The sequence below is a fragment of the Festucalex cinctus genome, chromosome 8 (assembly GCF_051991245.1).
Source record: "Festucalex cinctus isolate MCC-2025b chromosome 8, RoL_Fcin_1.0, whole genome shotgun sequence".
Lineage (NCBI taxonomy): Eukaryota > Metazoa > Chordata > Actinopteri > Syngnathiformes > Syngnathidae > Festucalex > Festucalex cinctus.
Genome location: NC_135418.1, coordinates 24,148,561 through 24,176,290, shown reverse-complemented (window position 1 = coordinate 24,176,290; position 27,730 = coordinate 24,148,561). Strand labels below are relative to the sequence as shown.

Sequence of the window (27,730 nt, the reverse complement as noted above, 5' to 3'; positions counted from 1 at the left end):
TATGTTAAAAGTTACCAAAGTTTATTACATGTTTATGTACAAACAACCCTTAAAAGGCACACATTTGCTTGTTTAAATAAGAATACATATTTTATTTTGAATAGCGTTGAGGCATATATTATGAATAACAAGGTGGTTTTAGTTACAAAAAGATGACTTTTAATGCGACGTTTCATGTTTTGTGCGAAGACGAGTACTTTGTGATGAAGGCCATTTGTGTGCTCAAGTGATTATAAATGAAAACGTGCATGCTCACTAAAAAGTTCATGAATGCAGATAAGAGACACATGTTAAGCAGGCTTCACACATAATGAATGTTAACAGATTTTTCATCAATACATGTTTTCAATACTGCTTTTGTAACAAGTTAAAAAAAAAAATTAAAAATCTGCAATTGTGAACAACCTGTGAGAGCCACAGGAGCATCCAGGCGGACAAAAATAGTCCCAACTCTCGATTACAAATATTGATCAGGTTTGTTGTTCCTGTTGATTGTTCCATGAGGGGAAATAAAAAATAAAAAATACCTCTTAAACTCTGCGCCACAGGGTAAGCTTTTAGCAACATCGGCTAATCGGGCTTTTGCCGACTGATTGAAATGGTTGGGAAAATATCTCCAATCCGATTATCGGCATATGTGTCCCCTGCTTTAGTTTAAGTCTGTCTAGTTTATGGTTAGTAGCCTTAATAGTTTTAATTCAAATGTGCAGCTAAGCTAAAATAAGTCACATAAAAATAACTGACATTTTTCAGTCATACCAAGTCCTTATTTAGTATTATCATAAAAACAGAGGTTGGCGGTAAGGGGTCATCAAAAGATGTTATTTTGTGAGAAGGCAACTTAAACATTCGCAAGTTCATCACTTAATAAATTCTTATATCCATTTTAGATCACGCAGTGATCAGACTCCCGTCATTCCGCTAAAGCCGTCTTCTTTTAATTAAATAGATGTTTGTCCAACATCAACCGTCAAGACATTCATGACACACATCAATATAAGTAAAGGGATGCTTACCAAAATTGGGAGGGGAAAAAAAATGCAAATGGCTGCTGTATAATCAATGCGTGAATCATGAGCTGTCCTCAACGCCCAAAATGTCCGCCGGCCTTCCACGAGAGACCAGGACGAGCCGGAAGAGAGGAGAAGAGGTTTCGTCAGTCTGGGTTGTTGTTTTTTTTGTCAATTCCTCAAATATTCCTAAAGCCAACGTTGCGCATGTCATCACGCCAGGAGGCCGAGTCGCTTGACCTTCGCCGAGAGAAACGAGTGGATGATGAACACGATCGTCTTGGGGCAAGAATGGAGGTCCAGTTGCTGGGTGCAAAAAAAGGATCCGTTAAGTTTCCATCCCATTCATTTTCTATCTGTTTATTCACATTTATGATCCATCAATCAATCCCCTGGTGCATTGTGGGGGGAAAAAATGCCACACCCAAAATTTACTCCAATCCAAAAACATTACCTAATTAATTATCACGAGTCATATTATCATGTGTCAAACTAAAGAACATAACACTAAATTGTTATATAAATTAGCATTATTTACTTTATCTTTTTTTTTTAAACAATATTGCAATATACTGTATTAAAGTCAATCATATATTCAGAGTATTTATTTATAATCAGCGTAAATACTTTTTATTTTTAAAATTCAAAATAATGCACAATTACAGTATCATTTAATAATTATTAAAAGTAGTAATCGTAAAATGAAAATGCATTTGTACAAATAAAGGCCTGCTCTCTAATCTATATCTCATTGTTGTTAATAACAGTTAAATTATGTTATGAATTTCATCTATTTGATCCACATTTTAATTTGACTATGTTTGTATTCTTATTAGAATAATTATTTAAAATATATTGAATTTATTGTACATTACCTGTAGTCATTCTAATAAATTTATAATATATTTCATTGATAATATTTGCAATTATTTTATATTTATAATAAATATTTTAATATTTATATTGACAATATTTGCAATTGGTTGGCAACCAGTCCAGGGTGTCCCCCGCCTACTGCCCAGAGCCAGCTGAGATAGGCGCCAGCAGCCCCCGCGACCCTTGTGAGGAATAAGCGGTCAAGAAAATGGATGGATGGATGGATGGATATTTGCAATTAACAAAAATGCATTTAACAAAAACTCCTCCACTCTACTTAATGCCTTCCTATAAATAACATGTCATAGATTAATAAAATACAAGAAACAATTAAATAAAATAATAAGAAATTAAAATGATATTCATAGATTACCTGATTATTGTGCCCACATTTGATCTAATCAAGTAAGTCAATTGCGAACCATTGCCCACTGACATAACAGAATATTAAACGTCTTCACTACACCCACCTGGCAATTATGAGGAAATATATGCGTTTGACTCACAATTTCGGCCTCGGGCCCTCCAAAGTCAAGGAACATCATGCGGACGCCGTCGTCCGACGACATCCTCAGTCGCTCGAAGGGATGCTGCAGCAGGACGCTCTTGCGGACGCCCATCTCTTCGGTGAACAGCGTGAAGCCCTCGTCGATGTGCACGCCCAGGGTGCACTGCTTCCCGTTCCAGCTGCAAGCTAACGTTTACAGCACATCGCAAATAGAAATAAAAACACGGTTGAATCTAGAAAGGCCTACTAGAATGCCTGAGCGTCATTTGGGGATAATTAAAGACACTTTAAATGGCGAGAGTTGTGTGATGACTCCCATTTAATATGAGTTTGAATGTGATTGTTTAATACTGAACACAGCAGGAAGCCCAGTTATAAGAGGGTGTGCACACTTGTGCAATCACATTAAGAAAAGATAGAATTCTAAATGTTATAAGTAATATTATAGGTGAAAGTGTTTCTGAAATGACCTTTTGGTCTCATTTTTTTTATACAACAAAAACCTAGCATTAAAACAGGGTTGTGTAAACTTCCCAGCATCGTACATGACATTGTTGTTCATAAATGAGAGATGCAATACAATATTCATTCATCCATTTTCGACAGACAGCATAGAATTTTCAGAGAACCTAGATGTGCTAACCACTAGGTTACATACTGTGTTGCCAGTAATAGAGAGGGTGGTGCAGTACCTCACATGACCACTAGAGGTCGCCCTAAGACAGTAAAAGTAAGTTTCCATGAGTACGAAAAAAAAAGAGAAGCTTTATCTAGACTTTCGTCTTCATATTCACTTAAAACCAAGTCAACTACCATGTTGATGTCTGCTCTAAATTTTGCCTCTTTTATTATTCTCTGCAATAAAATTTAAACAACTCTTGACGTCATTATCTCTATGACCGATTCCTAACACCAGACGGTTGTTTATGTCTCCCGAGTGAGCATGTGGGTTGTGTCAAAAGCAAACACAATACGGATCATTTTGAATCTTTGATGTAAGGACTAAAAGCGATTATCAAGAGACTCAAATGAGGGAAAATCATTTGAACGGTGCTTGAATGCCTTTGAGGGAGTTCTTACCATCAATTTTAAAGCATTCTACAGTGGAAGTTGTGGAACGATAAAGCTCAAAGTGAAAGTATGTTTCTTCTTGTATCACTACGCAGCTACTTAATAATAGCATGTGAAGTCTACCTTGCTATTATAATTTACTTTTATTCTGTGTAAAAGTGCAAAAAGCTAAGTTAAATGACTGTACATGTTTGTTGATATTTACGCTAGCATGCTAGCTAACGCAACTGATGAGGCTCACTGATTTGTGTTAAATCATTTTACTACGGAATATTTAACATTTGTTACATGATTGTGTACATAAATGTTGATTGGCGTTGGTGCTTTATGGTTCTCTTTGCTTTAAGTGCTTTGCTGCCATTTTGGCATCTAAAAAAAAATTACAAAACCCTTTTAGGAGGGTGTCAATTATTTGGCAATTTGCGGCAGGGGTTCACTGTTGTGTGTGAACTGCTGTGTACACGTGCTAAAATGCTTTTATTGTCTTTATGGGTGATTCTCCCCCCCCCCCCCCCCCCCCCAACCCCCACACACACCCCCACACACAACTCGACTGCTTCATGACTGGCTGTGCTAGAATCTATCATAAAACATTTGATTTTGTCAGCGCCTTGTTTCTACCTGTCGTGACCTCCTTGATGAGCTCGGCGGCAATGTGGCAGCCGTCAACCAGCAGGTGAGTCCACGCCGACAGCTCCTTGGGGGAATCCACCCGGAACACGTGCGTCTCCACACCTTGCTTGGTGCCCAAACGCAGGCCAAAGGAAAGCTCCGATTCCAGGAGCGGAGAGGTTTTGCCCGGGCCGGAGTGGACCAGCCTATGGCAGACATGACGATTTGTTAGAGAAGAGGAGATAACGGGGTTAAAAGTATAAAAAGGGTGTAACCAAATGCAGTATGACTCATGAGTTCTGATCTCACTCATGTTTTCCGAACTGAACATCTGCTGAGGCAGACATGGAAAGAGTGACAATGTGACTCCATCATCACTCAAATGGGCTTGGTGTGGCAATATTTTTATATGATACGCCGAAAACTGTCAGGGTTAGGGTGAAAGAATTAATGTATGTAATACCTTGTGGTGATGAGAGGGTGACTCTTAGCGGGGTTGCTGATGGCGTCTTTGCTTTCGGGCAAGGCCGGGTAGAGAAGCAGCTCCCGCTCGGTCAGCACAGCGAGGACCGGCCTCTCCGGTCCCTGCACCACCTGCACATCAGTGATCAGAAAAACGAAGCTTCATGAAGCATTGGCGATAATATTTTACGACTTTAGATGGTGCTCTTGGTTTCAATTTAAAGGCCATTGCAATGGAAATTGGGTACATTTCCACTCCATCGCTGAACCAAGAGTGCCATCTAGAGGAGTCAAAAAATACCACAAGTGCTTCATGAAGCAGTCATGAAGCTTCATTTGTTCTTCAGTACTGCACACATCAAACATTTGTTGACGGACTCTTAACTCATTCACTCGCAGCCATTTTCACCGCTCCCGGCTGTTTTACTGAATTTTGACTGATTTTGCAAGGCCCACAGAATATTGTTATAATAACATGGAAGCTAGCCAAAAGAGAGATTGGAGTCTCTTCTTTTCATCTGTTTCCGTTTTGCAGCAATTAGTATTAGAATATAGCTAAGTTTCATCATTATTCACAAATCTGTTTAGAACTGTGAGGAAATCACCTTGTTCGCATCATGGCCCTGGTTGATCTCTTATACTCTGCTGCCACCTGCTGGCCCTTTTTGTAATAACTACCATTGCTTCAACCATTATCTGCAGTTCATAGGCTGCATCAAAGCCTTCTGTATGCTCTATCATAGAAGAACATAAAAATGTATAAATATGTCTTTGGGACAATTAAAACATTTAAAATAGAACATATTTATAAGTTTTTGGGAGCAAATGAGTTAAGGAATCAAAAAGCATGACACAAGTATGACAGAAAGGATAATAGAGCTTGTCCTGAAATGCATTGTTCTTTCCTCCACCTTTTTCATACGAACATTTGATCCTGTTCCTTACCTGCTCGACAATCCAGCCCAAGTGTTTGACTTCCATACCAGGCTGCAATCTCTTCATCTCCTCCTTGACTCGTGGTAAAAGGTTGGCAGCACCGGCCTGGATGGCGTTGTACCAGGACTGGGCCATGGCCGGGTCTTTGGCCCGCAAAAACACAGAGTTCTTCCTGTTGGGAGAAACCACCTCGAAGTACCTGGCAAGAAAGAGATGAGCGGTGTTGACTTTTCTCGCCAATCAAAACGGACCAAAAAGAGGATGTACCTGTTTTCTGTGTCAGGGGGGCATTGCTTGCGGGACACCTGGCACATTTTTAGCGGGATGCTGCGGGGTTCCTTCGCCTCGGCGGATATGAAATCTGCACCCTTCTGAGGCGTTGGGGGAGGCGAGTCCCACGGGAGAGCGCCGCCAGGGGACCCTGAGCTCTTGAAGAAGGCCGACATTTCCTTGATGTACTTGACTGAAATCACAATGGAGGGTCTAATAGGGTAGCGCTTCTTTCAAAAGTTACAATCTAGTTACTATGAAGAGCGACTAGGTATGAGATACATATCGGGCTTTCAGGTGAAATTTCCAGATGAATCTGAATTGCACTAAAAATAGGGTCCGACCAATTAATCAGTCGGCCAATTCAAACGACTCATATTAGCGCTTTTAAAAATCTGCAACGATAACAAAAATACACAGCTCCTAAAAAATAAATAAATAAAAATTAAAATTAAATTGTCTGATTTTGCCAATAAAATTGGCATATTGCCCATGTTTTCTCTGTGCTGTATAGTTAAACAAATACTAAAGTACAAAGTATTGCAAAACAGTCATTCTTCCTGTAATCCGTATCTTTATTGTTGTAAGCATTATTCTTTTTTTTTTTTTTTTTTTTTTTTTAAACTAAGTCTTTCAAATAATCCATCCATCCATTTTCTTGACCGCTTACTCCTCACAAGGGTCGCAGGGGCTGCTGGCGCCTATCTCAGCTGGCTCTGGGCAGTAGGCGGGGGACACCCTGGACCGGTTGCCAACCAATCGCAGGGCACACAGAGACGAACAACCATCCACACTCACACGCACACCTAGGGACAATTCGGAGCGCCCAATTAACCTGCCATGCATGTCTTTGGAATGTGGGAGGAGACCGGAGTACCCGGAGAAGACCCACGCGGGCACGGGGAGAACATGCAAACTCCACCCAGGAAGGTCCGAGCCTGGACTCGAACCAGCGTTCAAATAATCGTTTATTATTATTTTATTCTGCCAAATATGTGACTCGACATCAGTCTAAAAAATACAAAGAAGAAAATACAGTGAGACTGGAGACTGGAAGAATCACAGAAACGTGTAGAACGTGTTGGAATCGTTGGATTGAAAACCTGTTAGCTTTCAAAAGTCAATACTGTATCCCTAAATTTTGTGAGTAGTGTATATTTAATTGTTGTTGCTTGTGTTATGTTTTTGTATGCCTGATGTGCAAGAAGATTATTATTTTTTAAATACAAAGTTGTCCCTTCTTCAGTTACATCCCATATATCGATTAGCATAAAATTGCTGTATCATTACAGTGGAATGGCATACAAAACATATCAAAATAAACAGCATCCTATCAAGATGAGCTATTTTTTTTCGATTCCCACACTTCATTTCCAGCTGTCACCAGCGGGATTGTTCAAAAGCGAAATTCACAATCTGTGAGCTCCACTACATTACTGACAGACAAATGGCTTCTGTGTATCCATAATTACAGGGAAAATGGAGACTAAAGTGGCCATAACTACACTATGTGGGCATTGGCCATATATATATACAGTGTATAAATTCAATGTGTTATTTGCTCACATTTTCCAATGAGGTCTTGATGCCGCCTTTCTCCAAGAACATTTATTGTTGAACCTTTTACTTATAGACCTCAATTGAAAATATGTGATGTAGATTATTCCAAACATTTGAGCTTTTCTCTCACCTTCCGTTTGTTCCAGGTCAAGTACTTGGTGCCATTTGGACAATTATTCTAGAAATAGCATGCTATTGAAATTCAGGACCAATGTAAAATGTCAAAATCACCTAAAATAAAATAAAATAAAATAGACCTCACTTTAAACCAAAATGGCCTTTTTTTTAAAAAAAACATCTCTGAAAAAGGCAACATTTTTTATATAGCTACATGACATTCTTCATAAGGGTGCTTTGGAGTTTTTCGGAACCTAAGGCAACTTTTACTTTGTAACCATGACACTGACACGTTTGTACACATGTACAGCACACACAGAGTAAGCTCCGGTGCAGCAGGCCAAGGTCTGGGGTACGAGTTTGGCAGGAAGTAAAAATAGCCCGCGGACTAAATCAGAAGGCTGAAGGTAGAGATCTTGTTTCACTGAAGAAGTGCGAAGTGCTCTCGTCTTGCTGAGCATAAAGAGTCATGTAGCTCGGAGCAAAAGAACCCTGGGATGGGACAACGGGAGCGAGCGAGGGGGGCTTGCACCGTTCCCAAAATAGATGGCATTCCTGCCGCTCAGTCAAGCAGGCAGCCTCTCATGCAGCTATTTTGTTTTAAAACAACATTCAGCAGGGGGGGGGGGTCAAATGTCGACAACAGATTCACTTGGCTATATAATGAAAGAGCAGCTCGATCGATCGACTTGGCTGATCGCAGGTTAAGGAGACGTTCCGAAACGCAATTCATTAACGGAAGAGATGTCTGTCCTCATACGACCGACATGGAAGGTAGGCAAGTATTGGAGGAAGTTAACTATCATGTGCAAGGTCCAACTTTATGTGTTGTCTTTGGCATGGAAAAGCAACAGTTTGAGTTACATCTCTGCACCCAACCGGTCAGAGTGGACATGTGGACACCTGGAGGCGGATGAACTCCCGAAAACGAATTGAAAAGACGTGGGCTGAATATTATATGCATATTTTTTAAGTCGTAGGGCCACAATTTTGAATTCGAAAAGTACATTTCTTCATGCTTTTATCTCTAGCAGACTCGATTATTGTAGGGGGTCTTCCTAAAGGCTTTAAACTGGCCCCAATCAACTGTGAATTCTGCTAATGGTCTATAATGCTGACTGGACTCTGAGATCTGCAGACATGAGCTGCTTTTCCACCAACAAGGCCAGGAACTTTGAGTTCTGGGTAAAGGGAGTTCTTGGTTGTAAAAGTTCAGCAGGGAATTTAGAATTGTGTTTCCACAGGGTCTTACAGTTCTCTGTAATTAATTCAAATGAGTTTGATTGAGTCCAGCCGATGTAAAAACAACGGCCCCAAATTTGACCAATCAGCCGTGGTCATTGCAGCCCGCCCCCTCAAAGTTCCTGCCTGGCTCAGCAAGACCCTGCTGCTGAGATAGTACTTGGTTGGCCCCTGGGGAATTTAACTACCCTGGAAATTGTTGTTGGTGGAAAAACGCATGAACTGAATTTTACCAAGGTAAACTGAAAAGTTCTCCAAAAGTTCCAGCGGTGGAAAAACGCCTATGGGTCAACTAGTGGCGGCCAGAGTTCAAAGTAAACACGGTGAAGCTGTTTTTAGCTGTTATGCTGCACATGAATGCAATTAGCTTCCAACAGAAGTAAAGTCAACCCAGTAGTGTAAACACTTTTAAATCCAGATTAAAAACATTTTTTTCACCCTAAATAAGCTTTTCTATACTTTTTTTTTATTATTTTTTTAAATCTTTGAAAAAGATCACTTTGGCCTAGAGGCCTGGAGTTACTAGTAAGGTGCAAAGAAAGACTATCAGGTACTTGCTACATTTCTCAAGTAGCTATCAATTGGTGTACTTAATGACTCAGAAATGACCTTCTGTCTATTTGCTCCCGTGCCAAATGAAGGATGTTTGCTGCAAACATCTTCCACCTTGCAGGACAAAGAGCACTCAGATTTAATGTACGAGGTTAAACATGGTAAGAGTGGATTTAAGTGGATTTCTTCACAAAGTGGCAGTTATGGGTTATTTGTTATTTTTATTACATTCCTCTAGTAGGAGATGGCGCCATGTAGCCAGACATCAAGGTTTGCATTTTGGTTAGTGATCTTTGTCAAAGTGTAACAAGCTTGTTGCAGTTATCCAACTACAGTAAAATGGGTTTATTGGAAACAAGTAGCAGCAAGATCTGCAAGAAGGAAGGGCCATTGATTTTGTGGCATACATACACGGAGATACTAGCGTCTAAGCTACATTCTTTTCATGGCAGTTTTGGATTCACAAATAGCTGTAGGAATGGAGTAAGTTGTGGATGAAATGATGAGAGGCTATGGATGGAGGATTAGGAAGGAGTAAAGGAATGAAGCAAGAGAGAGAAAGGAGAGGAAATTGAAAGTAAGAGAAAAAGAAAACAAGACCTGGTACATCCAGCAAAGCCCAGCCAGATATGTTGCCACAAATTCCAGGGGCGGCACATTCAATACAGAGGCTAAAATTAGCTGAGATGGCACTGTTATTACTTCAGCTTATCTGGCAACCAGTGAGACCACTTTTGTGTGCGTGTACATGAGTTGCTTCTTCCACAGAATCCCCCTCAAAGCTTTCCTTGACAAATCCTGAACAGACATTTTCAGCCAATTGAGTTTAGACATTACTCACTCAAAACAAAGTTGTTGTTTTTTGGAAAAGCGTTTATGTCTCTTCTGCCAGTACAGTTTCCAAATAGCCAAAGTACCATGTCCAAAAACGCTAGTTGCAATGCAAAAGCACTGCCAGATGACTTGCTTTTGAATTATAATTATAAACACATCCAATCAATCCCCCCACCAAGCTGTCAGTCACAGCTGACAACATGACAGAATAAATACTGCCTGCTACTTTGACTTGATAAATGTCATCAGTGCATGAAAGAATGTGTGATCACACTGTCTGGTTCCGCCTTTGCGTCAAGGCAGCAAAATGAAAATAAAAACAACAGCACGCAAGGGGCACATATATCTGCCAAAAAAAAAAGGAAAACCCCAAAAATGTCAGATTACCACCTTCTAGTTGAGCACATATGTCGACAGCTGAGTTGTGTTTCTGTCAGTAATAAAAGCTAGACTTTCAATCAACGTTCCCCCCATACACTCCCCAATTCCAATGGAAGGCAGGCATTTTAAGGGAAAATGTGCCACAAAGGCTGAGAAGTCTTTTTTTTTTTTTTTTCCCAGACATGAATATTGAGTCTCATGATCTATTTAACACTAAATTTCTTGAAATAATATCTGTGAGACCTGGGCTAGGCTAAAAGATGATTTCACATTCTTGAAATAACAACAAGCACCCATCAGAAGAATCTTACAGTGGTTGTGCAAAAAGAATACTTCTCAGATCTTCTCTTTTATCTTCACTCAACAAAGACTGTGCTGTACCTGACTAGCATTGTTTTCTCTTATCCCCGGCATATATCTTCTTGTCTGACTTTGACTTAGTCATCCTGACTAAATCAAACAGAAAAGACTCCACCCTCTGACCAAAACCATGGAAGTAAGACAGGTTTATTCAATGTCCCATTATTTCCTGTGGAAAATCTTCAAAAGCAAAATGGTGTTTGATCATCTTCCACAAGCGTTTGCCATTTAAGGTTGGAGGTGGCTTCAGTCATCAGTATTGTAAGAAATTTTGCTAAAAGAGCAGCCATTCCGCCCCCTTCGCTGGTAACCGTGGGAACGGCTGGAATGTCATTGGTCAGCCAGCGACCTCAGAAGCATGCGGTTGGCTCTGTAAAGCATGCCAGGCAAACAATGTCCCAATGTTATAGCACCAACAAGACAAAAAAGAAACTATACAGTATCTCAGGCCAAAACATAATAAATCACAATCATTTACCATTTCCCATTCAGTGTACTTGGATTAGTCAAAGTAAAACAAGATATTACTGGCCACAATAAGTTATGACAAAGAGGAGTTTTTACAACAAAGTGCAAATATTTCAAAGATGCAGCACGTGCACACAACCTGTCCATCATGATCACACTGTGAGGCTCGCGTGGACATACCTGCATTACTTCCCAAAATGTGATTTCATGCGATTATACGACAATGGCTGAAAATTTGAGCTCTTATTGGATGATACTAAGTCCATCTATGGAACTCCCTCCTGCAACTGCAGATCTCATTTGTTTACATTTATAAGCAGCAATTTGGGGCATTTTATCAGCTGGGAATTCTCAGTTAGTTCTCTTCGCCACTAGCGCCAATGAAAGACTTGCTATACAAGAGTTTCCCCCAGTGCTTTACAGGCCTGGCGGGCCGCCAGGCTTTCCTTGTACACCCGCATGACCTTGCTGTTTGTATTGTGGAATGCCTGTTGTGCATTGTTTTGCAAAGCCTCCGTTACTTACGAGTTACGGCTGGATCGCTAACGTGGCTAAACATGACAAAATTAGCGGTGTCTACATAGCATAAGACACTCATTGTCACCTCCATGACAGCGAAAAAGCTTCACTTCTGTAAGTAGTTATGAAGACAAAGGGAAGACGGTCAAAAAAGATGGGAAGCTATGCTAATTGCTACTATTAGCTTTTTTTGCTGTTGTAAACTCTTAACGGAAGTATTATAAAAGTGATACTGTACTAAGACGACTGGAGAAAGTTCTTTGTATCGTGGTGCTAAGTTTAGCCATCTCTGTTCTGCTTTGACTTGCAACAAAAATCTGTGATATGAGCGCTGTATGGTGCCAGTGAACTCAACTCACTTCACAGCTAGCAGCAGTTTGGCAGATTGTAAACAACTCTTCAAAAAAAGAGGCTTCGAGCCGGTTGCCACTCTCAGATGTAGTTTAGACAAAGAGAATTACACGTCGAGTATTTAAACTGAATGACTTTTTGTCTCAGTCAGCTAGCTTAATGCTAACATATAATCACTTGTGACCCTTTTGAGCATTTTATGAAATTACTTCCAAGTTGCTCTTTAAACTGAAACCGTGCAGCAAGACATACTCGCTTTACTGAAACCACAAGCAACGTGTGAGCGAACATGCCATTAATAAATAACGTGCTGCCCGTGTGTTTCCCCACTTAAGGTGTGCTTCATTCAGGCATTGTCAGTCATCTGTCGAGAGAGTTTCTCCTCTCCTGAATGATTTAGATAAGTTCATTATTCCCGCAGCCCATCTCATTAAGATCATGGCTCACTGCCAGCCGCGCCAAAGTACGGCAGCGAAGACGAGAACACTGAATCAGACTAGTAAACTCATTCACATTCTGTCAAAGCACCGATGTGATTACTTTGCATGGAGTGTCAGGAGAGTTCATTATACTAATTCCGCAAAGTGAAAGTGAAGCAAACTTGAACAGGATCTGGCCTGAGGACAAGAGGCGAGTGGAAAGGCGACTTCTCCAACATTCTGTCTGGGGGAGTCAAGCCGAATCCACGCACGCACACAAACACAGTATGTACTCATTCATCATGCGGCGAGATGGTTCAGCCGAGTCCACGGTGACAAAAGGCCTGGCCGCTAATTTATCGGGGGGCCCTGGAACAGCCAGCGGGGTGCAGAAGGGGTCCCGCTAAGCAAACGTCACACTACAGAGGAGGACGGCCCTCCGGGCAAGAGTTGCGATTTGATCAAGCTTTGTTATTTTGCGAGATAATCCATCCCCTTGCTGTGCGTAAGCGCAATTTGCTCACGGGCCAGCAGATCCAAAGGAAAAAGAACCGAGCTTTGTGTCCAGAGGGTCAAAGCTTTCGCAGCGGGGATAATACCGCACGTAAACTTGGGGCAGGACCAAAGTTGGCATGAGGATGACTGCTCTGTGATTGTGACCACTGGCAAGTTTTTAATGAGATGACAGAAAGAAACAAACAGTGGAACCTCTTCTCTGGTCTCTACTGGGATGACTTTTGACCTACAATTTGTTCAGTAGCTGAAGTCAATCCGCCACACTTTTGCCATACAAACTTTAGATGTATAACATTCTTAATTGACAAGTATAAAAAGGATGTTCCCAGGTGTCTCAATAACATGTCTGGGATACCCTTTCGTCAAAATGGTACAAAAACCAAGAATTGTAGCACCTTATTCATTGTCTTGCTGAAATTAGCCCTTTGAGAGGTCGGCTCTGTCTCATGCGTGAGAGACTGGACGTAGTGCCGTCACTAACGAATATTTTTAGAACTGATTAATCTATCGATTATTCAATCAATTAACTCATTGGATTCATTTTAATTTTGCACTTAAGTGTATTACGCAAGTATTTTTCCCTGATTACTGTTTATTAACCAGTGATTGCCATTTATTTCGTACTTAATGTTAATGTTGTACTAGGTTACAGGTTTGGTCATTGTTTTCCGAAGTAAAAACAGATGTTTGCAAATGTCTTTGAGTAAACACAGACGATATTCAGTCTTCTTTCATGAAGGATTAAAGAAATTAGGGAACAATTACTGTGCTGAAATCAGAGGATTTGGACAATTTTAAATTAAGAAATGGCTCTAAATGATTACTCGATTATTAAAATAGTTGTTGATTAATTTGATAATCGATTACTTTTGGCAGCTCCAAAGTACATTTTTTTGTTGCTGGTGGGACATAGAGGTTTGATTGTGCCTTTCACTTCACATTGATAACACTAATTAGCCACTTCCCCCCACAATCGCACATAAAAATCTCACCCCATGACCTGAAGTAAGACATGTTAATTTTAAACAGCCTACTGCTGACCTTTTTAATTAAAGAAATTCTAGGCGGAAGGGATGAGAGTAAAGTGAGAGGCAAGAATGATGATCTGAGCGATAGAACGAATGAAGAAAGGCATTCTTGAGGGATTCAGTCGGGCTATTAAAGAAAAAGTGCGTTTTCGGACTAAGAATCATTTTGTCTGGCCGAGAAGTAGAATGTCTTGAGAATGCCAAGCAGCACCACGCCACTGGATCAGCTACTCAAACCATCTATAGGCACAGTGATGACGGCACAAAGTCAAAATTGACGTCTCTGCGCGGATGTAGAAGCCGTAAAATAAATAAAATCTCACTAACATACTGTACTATTTCAAGTGGATGGCTATATTGGAGCCAGTAGAAAGATCGGTTGCAGGTGTGCAAGTGTGCGTATGGCAGAGAAACAGACAGCGAGAGATTAGATTTGGGGGTTAGCGCCTGTTGAGAGTGCTGACAAAGCGTCACAGGCACAGATGAACGTCCCCAAAAATCTAATCGCACCCCAGGCGTTAGCCAAACACATCACTGCTTGCGCACACGGAATTTTCACACTTTGGTAAAGCGGTATTTATGTGCTTAATGATCACAGTTGGTGCGATTTTGTTTGGATCCATCTGCTCCATGATATGACACTGTCGGCATAGTAAAAATCAAGCAGAACGTCGTGGCACAAGGCCAAGAACTTAGGATGTGACAAAGCCGCCATTTGTGTTCTCACGCAGTCGTCACCCGAGACTGACCAACCAACTGGGTTGCTTTGTCTCACAGGAGGCCTCTGACACTGATTGAATCAATTAGCCACTGATAATAGCCAAAAAAGGACAAACAAGTGCCAATGTGTACAAAAACACAAAAAACATGCTCCAGTAATTACAGAAAGACTGCCTGACTATCCACACATTTGTGCTTAACTAACTGAGCGAGTAAAAAGGGGTTCACACATGCAGATATTAAAAGAAGAAGTCAACCCCTCCCCCCAATTTTTTTGACAATATGTTCTATGCAGCCCACTTGTCTAAATATGGTATTCTGGTTGGTATTGTGTTTGTGGAATATGAGTTAAGCAGCAAAATCCAGCCGTTTTTTTTTTTTTTTTTAATCCATCTCAGGGGCAGCCATTTTGCCACTTGCTGTCGACTGAAGATGACATCACAGTTGCTCAGGTTTCAGGTAACAACCAATCACAGATATTAAAAGCAGCCTATCTGTTAAAAAAGTTGGGTTGATTTTCATTTGTGCAGTTGTAGCTCCCTCTAGTGGCTAGTTTCTTTAGTGCAGTTGAATTTTCACAAGGTATGTTTTGGCCTTTTGATGTTTCAAATCCACGCTAATGGTCAGATGAAAAATAAGTAATATGCTTCTGAAGCGAGTCAATATGTGTATGAATTCAATGTGTTTGCATTAGCAAGTAAGTGCCTCAATATATATATTTATAAATTGTAATATCTAATGTTTAAAATATTTTTCATTGCTGTATTATACAAAAGAACAATGTTGTGTTTTTTTAGTATGAGCTCATTTTTTTACAATATTGTGACCTTTTTTATATCGTAATCTTCATATCGTGATAATATCGTGTCGTGATGTTTGGATATCGTTACATCCCTACTCATGGTATAAGCACTTGATATGGGTATCGGAGAGTACTGAAGATTTGAGTATAGGTACTGGTATCGGTCTAAAAAAGTGGTATCGATTGAACATCCCTATATAGCATGGTGTGTCAAAATTGATGTTTCCCATGGAAAATTGTCAAGCACAACAATTGCAAATATTAAATCTGTCCAAGATTGATAATCGGTAATTAACAACGAATCCGGCTGCGTCAGGGAATCACTGATTTGGAACGTACGATAACCAGAAATAATCATTCACACTTTTTTACAGCAGTAATTCACATAGTATGGGAAAACCCATAAAATGATAGTGAGAACACACAAACTCCTTTCAGGCAAGCAAAACCGACCACTAATTCTACTCTGCATTTTGAGACATATTTTTCCAATAACATTTTGGTTGAACTCCAAACTGGATAACTTTTGGGTTTGTAAGGTAATCGTTACAGGTTCCACTGAACATTTCTTTTCCCTCCCCTTGGCTTTCAAACTATTTTCCCCAAATGCATGCGTCAATAGATGATGTCATTCAGGCAACGGTTCAAGATTGCACAGTGACCAGCAGCCTAATTGCCATTGCACAGACTGGACGGCCCGATGCAGCTGACAAAACATCTGAAACGCGTTCCCTGCCTGCCAGTAAAAGTTACTACAACAATGGAAAGACTGCCGCTGCGGCGCTTCCATAACTAAGTCTGCTTAATCCATGTGTGTGTTAGTGTGTGCGCAGTGAGTCACGAAGTGATGAAAAAAAAAAAGGACATGGGAGAGAGAACCAGCTGTGTCCAGAAATGTCCTGGCAGCACTGCAAACTGCACAAAGTAACTCGGGGGCTGAGTTTAAGTCTGCGCCGGAGTTGTGTACACTGTGTAAAAATCATGTTTTATATGACTGTATTATGGCACCTCAACGAATGCGTGCTGGCGCAGCTGTGTTTGAAAATACAAACCGCTAGACAACGGAAACCAATTTGGCAGGAAGGCAAAAACACGTGATGTGGAAAGTGAAACCAACAGTCAAGGTAATGTTCATGCACAGAGGTTCCATTTCACTGTTTGGACTCTGGAATGAAATATTCAAAAGAACGTTTTGATCTTGAGTCGTGATAATTAAACAAACAAAGAAAAAAGATTTTTGTTTTCCATTGGAAATGGTGCCAATAGTGTTCGGGTATGAAAAAAAAGAAAAGAAAAAGAGTCAGGTTTGACCATTCAAAATATTAAAGAAATGTTTCCAGCCAGGGCTGATGTTTCAATGTTGGGTTTTAAAGTAGATTTTCAATCTAATGTGTGTGTAATTTGAGTTTTGAGTAGTTTTAAATCAGGATTGGGGTTTCAAAGTAGAGTGTCAAAGCCAGGGTTTGGAGTTGCAAGAAGGGTTGATGTTTTAACGTATGGCATTAACTCATTTGCTCCCAAAAACGTATAAATGCGTTCTATTATAAATGTTTTAAGTGTCCCAAAGACATATTATTTATGTTTTTTATGCTTTTTTAATGCTAGAGCATACAGAAGGCTTTGATGCAGCCTCTCTAATACAGAGAAAGGTTGAAACAATGGTAGTTATTACAAAACCAGCCAAAAGGTGGCAGCAGAGTATAAGAGATCAACCAGGGCCATGTTAAAAACAAGCTGATTTCCCCACAGTTCTAAGCAGATTTGTGAATAATGATGAAAGTTAGCTATGTACTAATGCTAATTACTGTAAAACGGAAACAGATGGAAATATTTTTTTTTCTTGATGGAAAAAAAAGAGACTTTAATCTTTCTTTTGATAGGTTTAATCTTTTTGTAGCAATAGAACACAATATTCTATGGGCCTCGCAAAATCAGTCAAAATCCAGGAAAACAGTCGGGAGCGAAAGGGGTTGCTTCAGTGAAAATGACTGCGAGCGAATGAGTTAAAGTAGGGTTTGAAGTCAGGGTCAGGGTTCAAAGTTGGTTTTCAAAAAAATAGGGTTAGGGTTTCAAAGTAGGGCACAAAAACTAGTGTTAAGTGTTACAAGAAGGGTTTCAAACTACGGTTGGGGTTCAAAGTAGGGTTTTAATCCAGGACTAGGGTTTCAAGATAGAGCTGAGGTCTTAAATCAGGGTTGGGGTTTCAAAATAACACTCAAACAACTAAAGCAAAAATAAATTATTGTTTAACAACAAACAAGTATTATACACACACCCCCCCCCACACACGCACGTACACGGTTGTAAATATAACTGAGAGGAAATGAAGGCAGCTGGGGATTTATGGTTTCATCTGGTGTTTTATATTTATCTGACCCTTTCAGGTGTTTACTGTTCCTCTCACATACATGCACACACACATGCACACACATTGATTATTCCATCACATCTTGATGTAAAGTCAGACAGGAAGAGAGGGCAGCGTAGAGGTGAAGAGAGCACCCGCATGGGAATGAGAACAGCGCAAGTTTGATTTTCTTTCAAGGAGTCCGATTGACAACACACATACGCACTTTCCTATTCATGGTGAGAGGTTTGGGGAGAACGGAGATAGGAAAAGTGAATTTTGATCCAATTGGGAACTCAATGAAACATTTTCAGCAGAGTACATGTGCTTAAAAAAAATGTGAGTTTGCAAGCATGTTGAGGCCCCGCATCATATGTCATATGTCACACTCATGAATAAATCTTCTCTTTGCAGATACAATCATGTAACGCGAGCGAAAATAAGTGCTGGCTGTTAAAAAAAATAAAGTAGTGCACACTTTTCAACTGTGAGCATCCTGGTCTCTTTGCTGCTCTACTGAAGGGAGAACCTCCCCGACAAGACTCCCGACTTGACGGATCACAGAGCGGCACCGCTTGAGCTGTCCGCTATCAACACTTTTTCTGCTTGACTGTGGACAAGTAAGGCAGAAGCGCTGAGCTCCCCTGTCGGCAAACCCTGCTCCACTGGATGAAGTCAATAAAACTCGCCAGCAGGGTTGCTAATGAGCACACAAACATTGGTGAATTTGCACCATCTACTATCGTTAAAATGCAGTACCTTATTCAGTGGTTCTCAAATGTTTTACACCAAGTGCCAAATCAAAAAAATACTTCGCCTTTGTAACATTAAACACTATGCTTAAATAACTAATTAAAATGTATGCACGTTAAAGTTCAACAAACAAAAATTGTACAATAACAGTGAAATACAGAGGAACAATATAAAACAGAGACTGTACTGTGGGGGGAAAAACATCTAAACTGGATTAGAGGTACATAGAAAAGATTGATGAATATCATGCACAATTTGAAGATTTAATTGAAAGATTACCACATATCACACATTGGTCCAAATTGAAAACATTTGCGCCTTGTTTGACTGAAGTTGGTAAAGGCCCGACTGTCCAATTTCTCTAAAATATTACCCTGATTGATTATCCTACGGCACGGGGCCAGATCCAGTCCACAACATTTTAAGTGGTCCGCAAAAGCAATTCATGTGTCACCTTCCATGATCCTTGCTAAAATCTACAGCAAAATGTCCAATTGTCATGCGTAATAAATAATAACGTTGCGGTTTTGCAATATTTTTTTGCATTACACTTTTTATCGTATCTTTTATTATCCTTGACTTCTGATTTCAAAACTAGTAATCCATCAATTTGTTGTGTAAATGTATAATGACAAAATAAGATCATTAAACATTTATTTGGTTTCACCGCTATAACGGGAAGCCGTAACTACAAAGAGGCCCGCGACAAAAATAAGTCTAAGCCCAATTCACACTGGCTGTGGAACGGACGTTTTCCGTACGGCGGCCGTACGACTGTGGTGATGCGGAAGGTTTCCGCAAGCGTTCTATTTTTTTCCGGACACTTCATGTGGAATTTCATGAAGCTGAAGAAATTACACAAGCCGGACAGGAAGTCGGGCATCTCGCAGCAAGGTCAATCCATTATATTTCAAAATAAAACAAACTTTTTTTTTTTTTTTGGAGGGAAGCTAAATAGCTACATAGCGTGACAGGAGTCGGACATTTAAGACAAAAAAAGAGCTCAGAATAAATTAAACATGACAAAATGACACTATTTAAACACAAAACGTACTTACGCATGGTAGAACAGCCATGGTAGAAGTCCCAGAAATAATGTCCAAAAAGCATATCGATGTGACAACAGGCAAGCGTGGCTAATGTTTACAAATAGGACTCTATACACACAGTTGTTATTGGGTAAACTCATCTCTCCAACGTGAACCCCACGTGAAGGAGAGCCGTACGGAAAACGCACCGCGTCCTTTCCGCAGCCAGTGTGAATTGGGCTTACACCCGTATCCTAAGGTGTGCAGTATGGTAGGAGTTTATTATGGTATGGTTAGACTTGTCCTCACCAATCTACTCGGTAAATGGTTGGACCTTAAAGTCCCACATGTTAATCTTGTTCATGATGACAAATCAAATGTTGGTTATCACAGAGGAGTAACAGCTTGTGTTGCATTTGTGCACTCAAGTCATTCGCCCCAGTAAAACTGTCAAGGAGAAGAGTTTGCAACCTCAAAGTAGTTGGGATGAGCTAGCAGTAGTGATGCTACAAGATGTGCTGAGGCTCAGTTTAAAACAAACAAACAAACAAAAAACAAAACAAAACAAAAAACACTTCTACAATTGAACATAAAAGTTAGCAGTTCAAGCAAATGACGAAGTTTGGAAATTCATGAATATTTAGTCCCTCTTTTTTTGTTTGATCTCACACTTAAAATTCTACAAAGTGTGTCACTTTCCCATTCCATTTCAAACCTCCCTACATGAGCTCTGGTGGCACAAATAATGAAAAAAAAGCCTGCTGATATTCACTTTAAACATTCCACGGCATAGCGGGTGTTTCGTTGCAGCACAGCACCATCACACAATACTTTATATCCTCAATACATCTCTTCATTGGTATTCTGTTTAGTTCTTTGGTCTGGTTTCACGGAAGCTCATTATTTGAATGTACCAAGATAAGTGCGATCAAAGAATGATTTAAGAGAAATGATCATGTGACACTGAACCAGCATTATGGAAAATGAATTCAATTCTATAAAAGCGTATAGGCAAGGTCAGCACAAGAACTTTGGCACTGTTGTAGTCCATCTAAAGTGTTTGTGTGTAAATCTTGTGTAAACGTCTTACCTTCAAGGATGACTTCCTTGCCGGTCTTCTTCAGGGCCTGCACGGCCTCGTCATGCGTGGCCTCCCGTAAGTCGCAGCCGTTGACAGACAATATGGCGTCGCCCACATAAAGCGCCTCCGTTTGGTCGGCGGCCAAGCCCTTAAAAATCTTGGAGATGAGAATGGGCATCTTGTTCTCCTTCCCACCTGCACGACATGATGCCAATCAGGACTTGGCTTGTTGGAGCTTTAATGTTTAAAAGTGGAACCAGGCTATCACATGTCTTCCTTTTACTCGGGTTAAATAAAGGTTAGCAGGTTATTACGGAAGCGTAGAGCCAATGTGGAGTAAACATTTTTGGCTGGCGAGTATGTTCGAACATACTCGCAAATATGTTTGAACATACTCGCAAATATGTACGAAGGTATTTGTAGGTTACATGCTACTAGGGGTGTTAAAAAAAAATCGATTCGGCAATATATCGCGATACGACAGCACGCAATTCTCGAATCGATTCAATAGGCAGCCGAATCGATTTTTTTAATGTCCATTTTTGATGGAAAAATATTCAACAAAACGTCTAACTTTCACACCTTAAGCATGGAAGAATATTATATTAATGGAGCATTAAGCCATAATATTTTATTTCAATGCTGTTCTAACATGAAAAAGGTTACAACCTGTTTGTTAAATACAGTGGCTCACAGTTATAACACTGAAGTTCAATAAGATCAATAAATAAATACATTTTCATGATATTTTCCAAATTTGAAAAAAAAAAGCGCAAGAATCGACTTGTAAATTCATATCGGGATTAATCGGTATTGCATCGAATCGTGACCTATGAATCGTGATACGGACCGAATCGTCAGGTACTAGGCAATTCACACCCCTACATGCTACCAAGTTAGCATGCCACGGGGTATTATTTGCGCATGCGCAAGTGAAAAAATGACGAACCGAAATCATGCACGGCAGACATAACAAATCGTAAAAGTTACGAATAAAATCTGTTTTTGTCTACTTAAGTTTCTAATGAATTGGTAATGTGGCCCAAATGCCTAAAAAAATGGGGTTTTGTTTTCACTCGCGCATGCGCAAATAATACCCCGTGGCATTATGGGAAGGTATGCTAACTTTGTAGCATGTAGCCTACATGTACGTTCGAACATATTTGCGAGTATGTTCGAACATATTTGCGAGTATGTTCGAACGTATTTGCGACTATGTTCGAACATATTTGCGACTATGTTCGAATATATCTGCGACTATGTTTGAACATATTTCAATACGTTCGAAGTCGAACATATTTGCAAGTATGTTCGAACATACTCGCCAGCCAAAAATGTTTACTTCACATTGGCAACTCTACGCTTCCGTAGGTTATCAAGTGAGGAAATATGGTCACTAAAACTCAGCTGGCAGTTGAACTCTGGTCTTGGGGCCAGGCAGTCATTATCTATTGTAAAAGACGTTAAGACATTCAATTAATTTTAAAGATGTCTCGCGCAAGTTTGCTCCACGCGGGATTTATGAGTCAGTGGCCTCGCTCCTCCTATGCATGTCGAGCACATTCCCAATCGAGTTTTGGACAGAATGGGTTCCCCGTCTTTTGACCTCGGTGGCATCAGACAAGTCGTTTGCTGCATGACTAAGTAATAGAAATGAGGCAATGCCCAGAGGAGCCGAGTCAGTCAATACTTTGTGCTTTTAGGCGGGACGTAAGGGCAATTTCTACAAGAAAATACAATACTAATAGAATTGTGGTTACAATTAAAACGTGGACTGCTTTACGAGCAATTTGTAGAGTTCAGAAAATAAAATACTGCCAATCATACTGTCTCATACATTGAAATCTATGAAGGCAATGCTACAGTCAGTGAACTCACAATTATTATTTCTTCCCATAACCATCCGTCTAACACTTAATCCTCACATATTCCTTCATCATCCCACCCTGTCTTCTTATGTCACGCACACGCCCGCACCTCCAAGCTGACAAAGTGTCGTTCAGATGACATGTGGTATAGCGGGGGTGTGGTGACGCAAATGGTGACACAGGTAAATTGGTGTGAGCGGTTCAAACAACATTGACAAGTTGCAATGTTTGGCAGGATTTGCACTAAACAGTGGAAGCTGGAATGTTGAACATAATTGATTCTCTGCCACTTATTTGACCTTCAATTTCTTCAGAATAAGATTTTGAATAATGAAAACAAAACTAGAAGTGCATCGTCATCGATTAGCACAATGTGTCCTAATATCCAACGACAGTGAAAGGATAGTTGGCTCAGTAGTCTGAGCTGTCCAACTGCCAACCCATTCCAGTTCCAATTTCAGAGGCTCAATTTTGAGCAAGGCGCCGGGGATCCAAAGAGACTTAACTAGTCGTACAAAAATCAGTCAACTTTCTGGTGTGTCATAATTTTAAGTGGATCAATATAATTCCCAATGTTATAGGTATTTGTGTATTTCTATGATTTTCCAGCACATATCAAGGCACGATTAATAAAGTAACTAAGCATGTTGCTTCTTCGTTAGCTTTGTTTTTAGCATTAGCACTGTCTATCTACAGACAGCCAAAATGACTTCTTGAGGATTTTGTTGTTGTTGTCGTCAACAACAGCTCTAAAACGTACATTGCCGACGCCTACCAGATCGCTCTGTACACCTTGAACACTCCTGTGGTTAGCTTTAGCTTTCGGTCGCAGGCCGTGGCTACGAACGATTTTTTAACAGAACCCATTAAACCTAGAAGAAAAAATACATGAAGCTAGGCTAACAGAAATGGTACATCACAGTTAAGATTCAATTCGTATCTATTTTTGACCTACAGTTAGATATAAGATTCGACTTCGTACATTTTTTTGCAAATTGTTGTTGTAAATACATGTATATACTTTAAAGTCATTTATAACAATATGATTTTATTTATAATATATGTATTGTTTTGTTACTTATATAATAAATTAAATTACATGAAGTTACCTGTGGTTTTGTTCGTGCTCCGCTTAAATTAATTTTGGAAATACTTGGGGCGACTTTCAAAGCACAGTGTAAAATAAATAGATTTAACAAAACAAAACATAAAAAAGCTTAAACCAGACATAAGATGACAAGACTACACTCTGACCAGACACTGTCTGGAGACCTGGAACTTTACTCTCTGCTTAAATTAGACAGCAGACAGAGTGAAGGTTGACTGCCTCCGCGCTTTCTAAAAGCCGGGGTGGGCTCCCTAAAATTAACACAGGCGGTCCACTCCCTGATACATAGCTTTCATCTTTGACCAATGACAACTGCCGGCTGCTCCTCTCAGCTGTTCACTCGCTGTGGTGCCAGGAGACCAACATCTCGCCTCCTTTTCTTTTTCGTTTTTGCTTTCTGTTGCCTTGTCTCCCATCCTTCTTCATCTTTGCCTTCCAAGCAAAGAAGCACTGTAACAACAACATCAAGCCAGCATGGTGCCAGCAATCATTTTGTTTTAAAAACAAGCTGTGTGGCTCTACAAGCCACCCAGTTTCACAGAGATGAACAATAGAGTTTTGCCATTAGAGGCTCCATTGTTGTCAGAGTGATGGAAGGCTCAAATGAACATGTTACCATCGGCTATAATGAGGAGCAACGGCGACCAATGACTTGTCATCGTGTGCATACTGCAGACTAAAAAAAGACATAAGAACCTTTAGCACTGTCTGGAAAAGTTGACATTTTTGTTGTGCCTTCTCAGGTAGTACATGCCAAGGTGGGCAGGCACCCATTTGGCCCACCCGCGGGGACAGATGTGGGCCCTGTGACACCAGTTGTTAGACTTAGACTTAGATTTGACTTTATTTGCGGCAATCAAATGCTTTCACTTGCAGTGATCGCCACGCAAAGAAGCTAGATGCTAATGCTAATAGTCCCACCTTCTATCATGTCAATGCTATATGCAGCAATTAACGTGTTACAAAAGGTTCCGTGATGTGCCACGAATGTGACTTTGCAGGATCTTTGTGTAATAGACGTGTAAATCCTCCCTGATTAAGATAAACCATGTTTGCCTGGATGGAATGAACAGTAACAGCTCCGGCATCCTAAAAGCAGTGTTCTGACTTCTTACAAACTCTGTTTGCATTTAGAAAAATCCAACTACAGCATGATCACTATCCATTTTATTTACAAAACTTTAACTGGCCAACAAACCGTCCTTCCTACCGAGACCTCAGCTGAGGTCATGTAAACAGGATTGCAAAAGGCTTTCAAACAGCCGCCACGCTGTTTTGAGTACACATCACAGTTAGGCAAGTCTGATGTTAGATATACGGGGACTGGGGAGGTTGTTGTCTTGTCCCATTGGGAGGAACCAGTCACATAAATGTATTGAACACTGCACCAATTTTCATGTAATAGTAATAAAGTAATAATCATTTAGTATAGATCTTCTAGATGGACAGTTAGATCTGTCTATAGGCTAAATGTAAAAAAAATAAAATAATAATAAATAAATAAATAAATAAATAAATAAGCTCTTTCCTTCCTATAGACAATTCCTAACATCCAGGCATTTATGATTATGATATTTACATAATGTAATGCATTTATGTGAGCCTACTCTAATGCTAACATCATTTTTGTTTATTTCAGGTATACTGTTTTGTACTTATTATATGGTTCAATAAAGTTGATAAAAAAAATAATTAAAACTCTAATGCTAACATGCTAGCCAAAACATTTAAAGTGGTTAATTGTGTTCAATGTTAGCAATCTAAGGTTGTTCTACATGAAAAACTCAAAACAAATGAATGGCTTAATGTGCAACAGAACAGACATGGCAACATGAGTCTCATGACAACATTCATCCATCCCCGTTAATCGCTTATCCTGGCGTTTTAGGTAAATTATCTCATTAATGAAACGCCCTCTTCCTTTGATTTATTTTTAGCCTGCCTCACTCTCAATGAACATATTTCAAAATGAAAAACACAATTTGAAAGGAGAGTTGTTGTTGTGTCTGTTTTTAAACACTAAAAAAATCTTACGTGACATAAAAAAGGTTAATCTTTTCCTAGCTCCAGCTAGCTTAATAACACTAATCAGGCTCCACACTGGGGTAAATAAAGCATGGCGGCTGTCAACTTTTGGGCCACACAAGTTCGTTAAACATTGCCCCTAACATTCGCATTCGTACCCAAAACAAGCTGCTTTCTTTCGAAATACCAGAGACTAACGCATTTATAAAGTTACCAGCCAAGTTTTCTACGCTCGGCGGCAAGAAGTTGCACTCGAACTCAACTCGGGCGTTTTGAATGGCGCCGCCGCCGCTCCATATTTGAGTCCAGTATGAAAAAGTTGAACTCACCTTTGATACTAATCCCGAGTCCCCCGACATCTTGCTTGGTGACTCGCACCGTGCGCTTCACGTTGGTGATGGTCTCCGGGACGGGACACGAGCTGAGGTTGGGGGGATCTCCGTTGATCGCCCCCGCGGAATTCGTATTGGGCTTGGCCGTCTCCTCGGCGCTCTCGCCGGGGTTGACCGTCAGCGTGTCCTCGGTGAGAGTGGCCAGCACCCGGGTCCAGCGGTCCACGGCCACCCGGAGCTCCAGCAGTCCCGTTTTCTGCGCCTTCATCGCGGCCGCCATGTTCATCGCATTCCTGGAATAACTCTAGACGGGGCTGGCGGTCCTGTGGAGAGATATGGAGGGCTGGGGTAGGGGGCACACACGCACTCAAACGCATGCATGCTCACACAACTCCCTCATGCACAGTTGTACGCCCTCGCAGTATGTTGTCCTCCAAAGAGGTTTATCCACGAGTAGTATAAGAATTAAAGTTAATTGAGAGTGACACCATTGTACACTGACTGTAACACAGCCTAGTTCGAATTAAGCGTTTCTTGCTCACATAGCGTGTAAATAAATACAATTGCAATTACCTCAGAAGTGCTGGAAAGATACTGCAGCCCAAATGCCAATGAAGAAACACATTTTAATCAGCACTAACACAAGCCCTGTTATTTTGTTTCCATTGTAACTTTATATCAGGATTTCCCAACCTTTATTGGGACAAGGCACATGTTTTACACTAGAAAAAAAAAAAACAACACAGCCACACCACCAAACAAAAGTGTCACAAAAAGTGGATAATGAACCTCTCCTCTTAGCAAGGCCCAATAACTGCCGCAAAAAAGCAATTGAAAAAGCTTTACATTCTACCATAAAGGCCTATAGATGCCACACAATGATGGCGAAGTGCTATTTTTGTCTAAAAGTTCACTTCAACATTCCCAGAGAGGAGGAAGTGGTTCTCAAAATCCACACCTATTTATTTATTTATTTATTTATGTATTTATTTATTTATTTATTTATTTATTTATTTAACTAACTAACTAACTAACTAACTAACTAACTAACTAACTAACTAACTAACTAACTAACTAACTATCTCGGGCTGGTTCAAGTGACATAATTCTCATAATTAAAACTCAAAGGAAGTGTAAAGGGGGCCGGGAATCACACATGGTAATCAGGCCTTTTGAAAATGTGGATCAAAATCAGATTAGAATTGGATCTCTGTGAGTGCAGTGTAATCACACACATTTCAGAGCAGTAAACCCACTCCAACTAAGTAAAGAAAATATGTTGCAGCTTTTTCCCTGAGGATTCATTCAATGCTATTGTATTGTTCTTTCTATGAAGGGGTGTGAGCAGCAGAATTATGACATCAGAGCAATTCGATTGACTGCTGACACAATATTTTTTAAAAAATGACTTTTTAATCGCTTGTATGCAAATATTTAAAAGCATCTAGGGTGAAATCAAACCATCAAGTCATATTTTTTTAAAGTTGCCTACAATCCTGTGATTTTTTTTTCTTTTTTAATGCATGTCTTCTGTCGAGTTAGTGCGATTATCACAGGGCAGCACCAACAATTCC

The 27,730-nt window shown here is 40.2% G+C and overlaps 2 protein-coding genes across 3 annotated transcripts in view; one reads left to right on the top strand and one right to left on the bottom strand.

Moving 5' to 3' along the window:
* Positions 1 to 26,833, bottom strand: snta1 (syntrophin, alpha 1). Of its 2 annotated transcripts, XM_077530619.1 has the most exons (9): positions 26,730 to 26,833; positions 26,154 to 26,479; positions 20,833 to 21,018; positions 5,743 to 5,938; positions 5,485 to 5,674; positions 4,541 to 4,671; positions 4,087 to 4,283; positions 2,393 to 2,580; positions 1 to 1,316 (listed from the first exon to the last, which is right to left on the bottom strand). In XM_077530619.1, the coding sequence occupies exons 2-9, from the start codon at positions 26,440 to 26,442 to the stop codon at positions 1,224 to 1,226; spliced, it is 1,470 nt and encodes a 489-aa protein (XP_077386745.1). In that variant the 5' UTR covers positions 26,443 to 26,479; positions 26,730 to 26,833; the 3' UTR covers positions 1 to 1,223. The 2 variants fall into 2 exon arrangements, with proteins under 2 accessions (XP_077386745.1, XP_077386744.1); XM_077530618.1 differs by lacking the exon at positions 26,730 to 26,833 and having other exon boundaries at positions 26,154 to 26,601.
* Positions 25,991 to 27,730, top strand: part of cbfa2t2 (CBFA2/RUNX1 partner transcriptional co-repressor 2) — a 65,250-nt gene continuing 63,510 nt past the window's right edge. Inside the window, exon 1 of the mRNA XM_077530616.1 lies at positions 25,991 to 26,504. Within this exon, the coding sequence (XP_077386742.1) occupies positions 26,492 to 26,504 (13 nt within the window). The 5' untranslated portion in view covers positions 25,991 to 26,491. The remainder of the gene's footprint in view (positions 26,505 to 27,730) is intronic.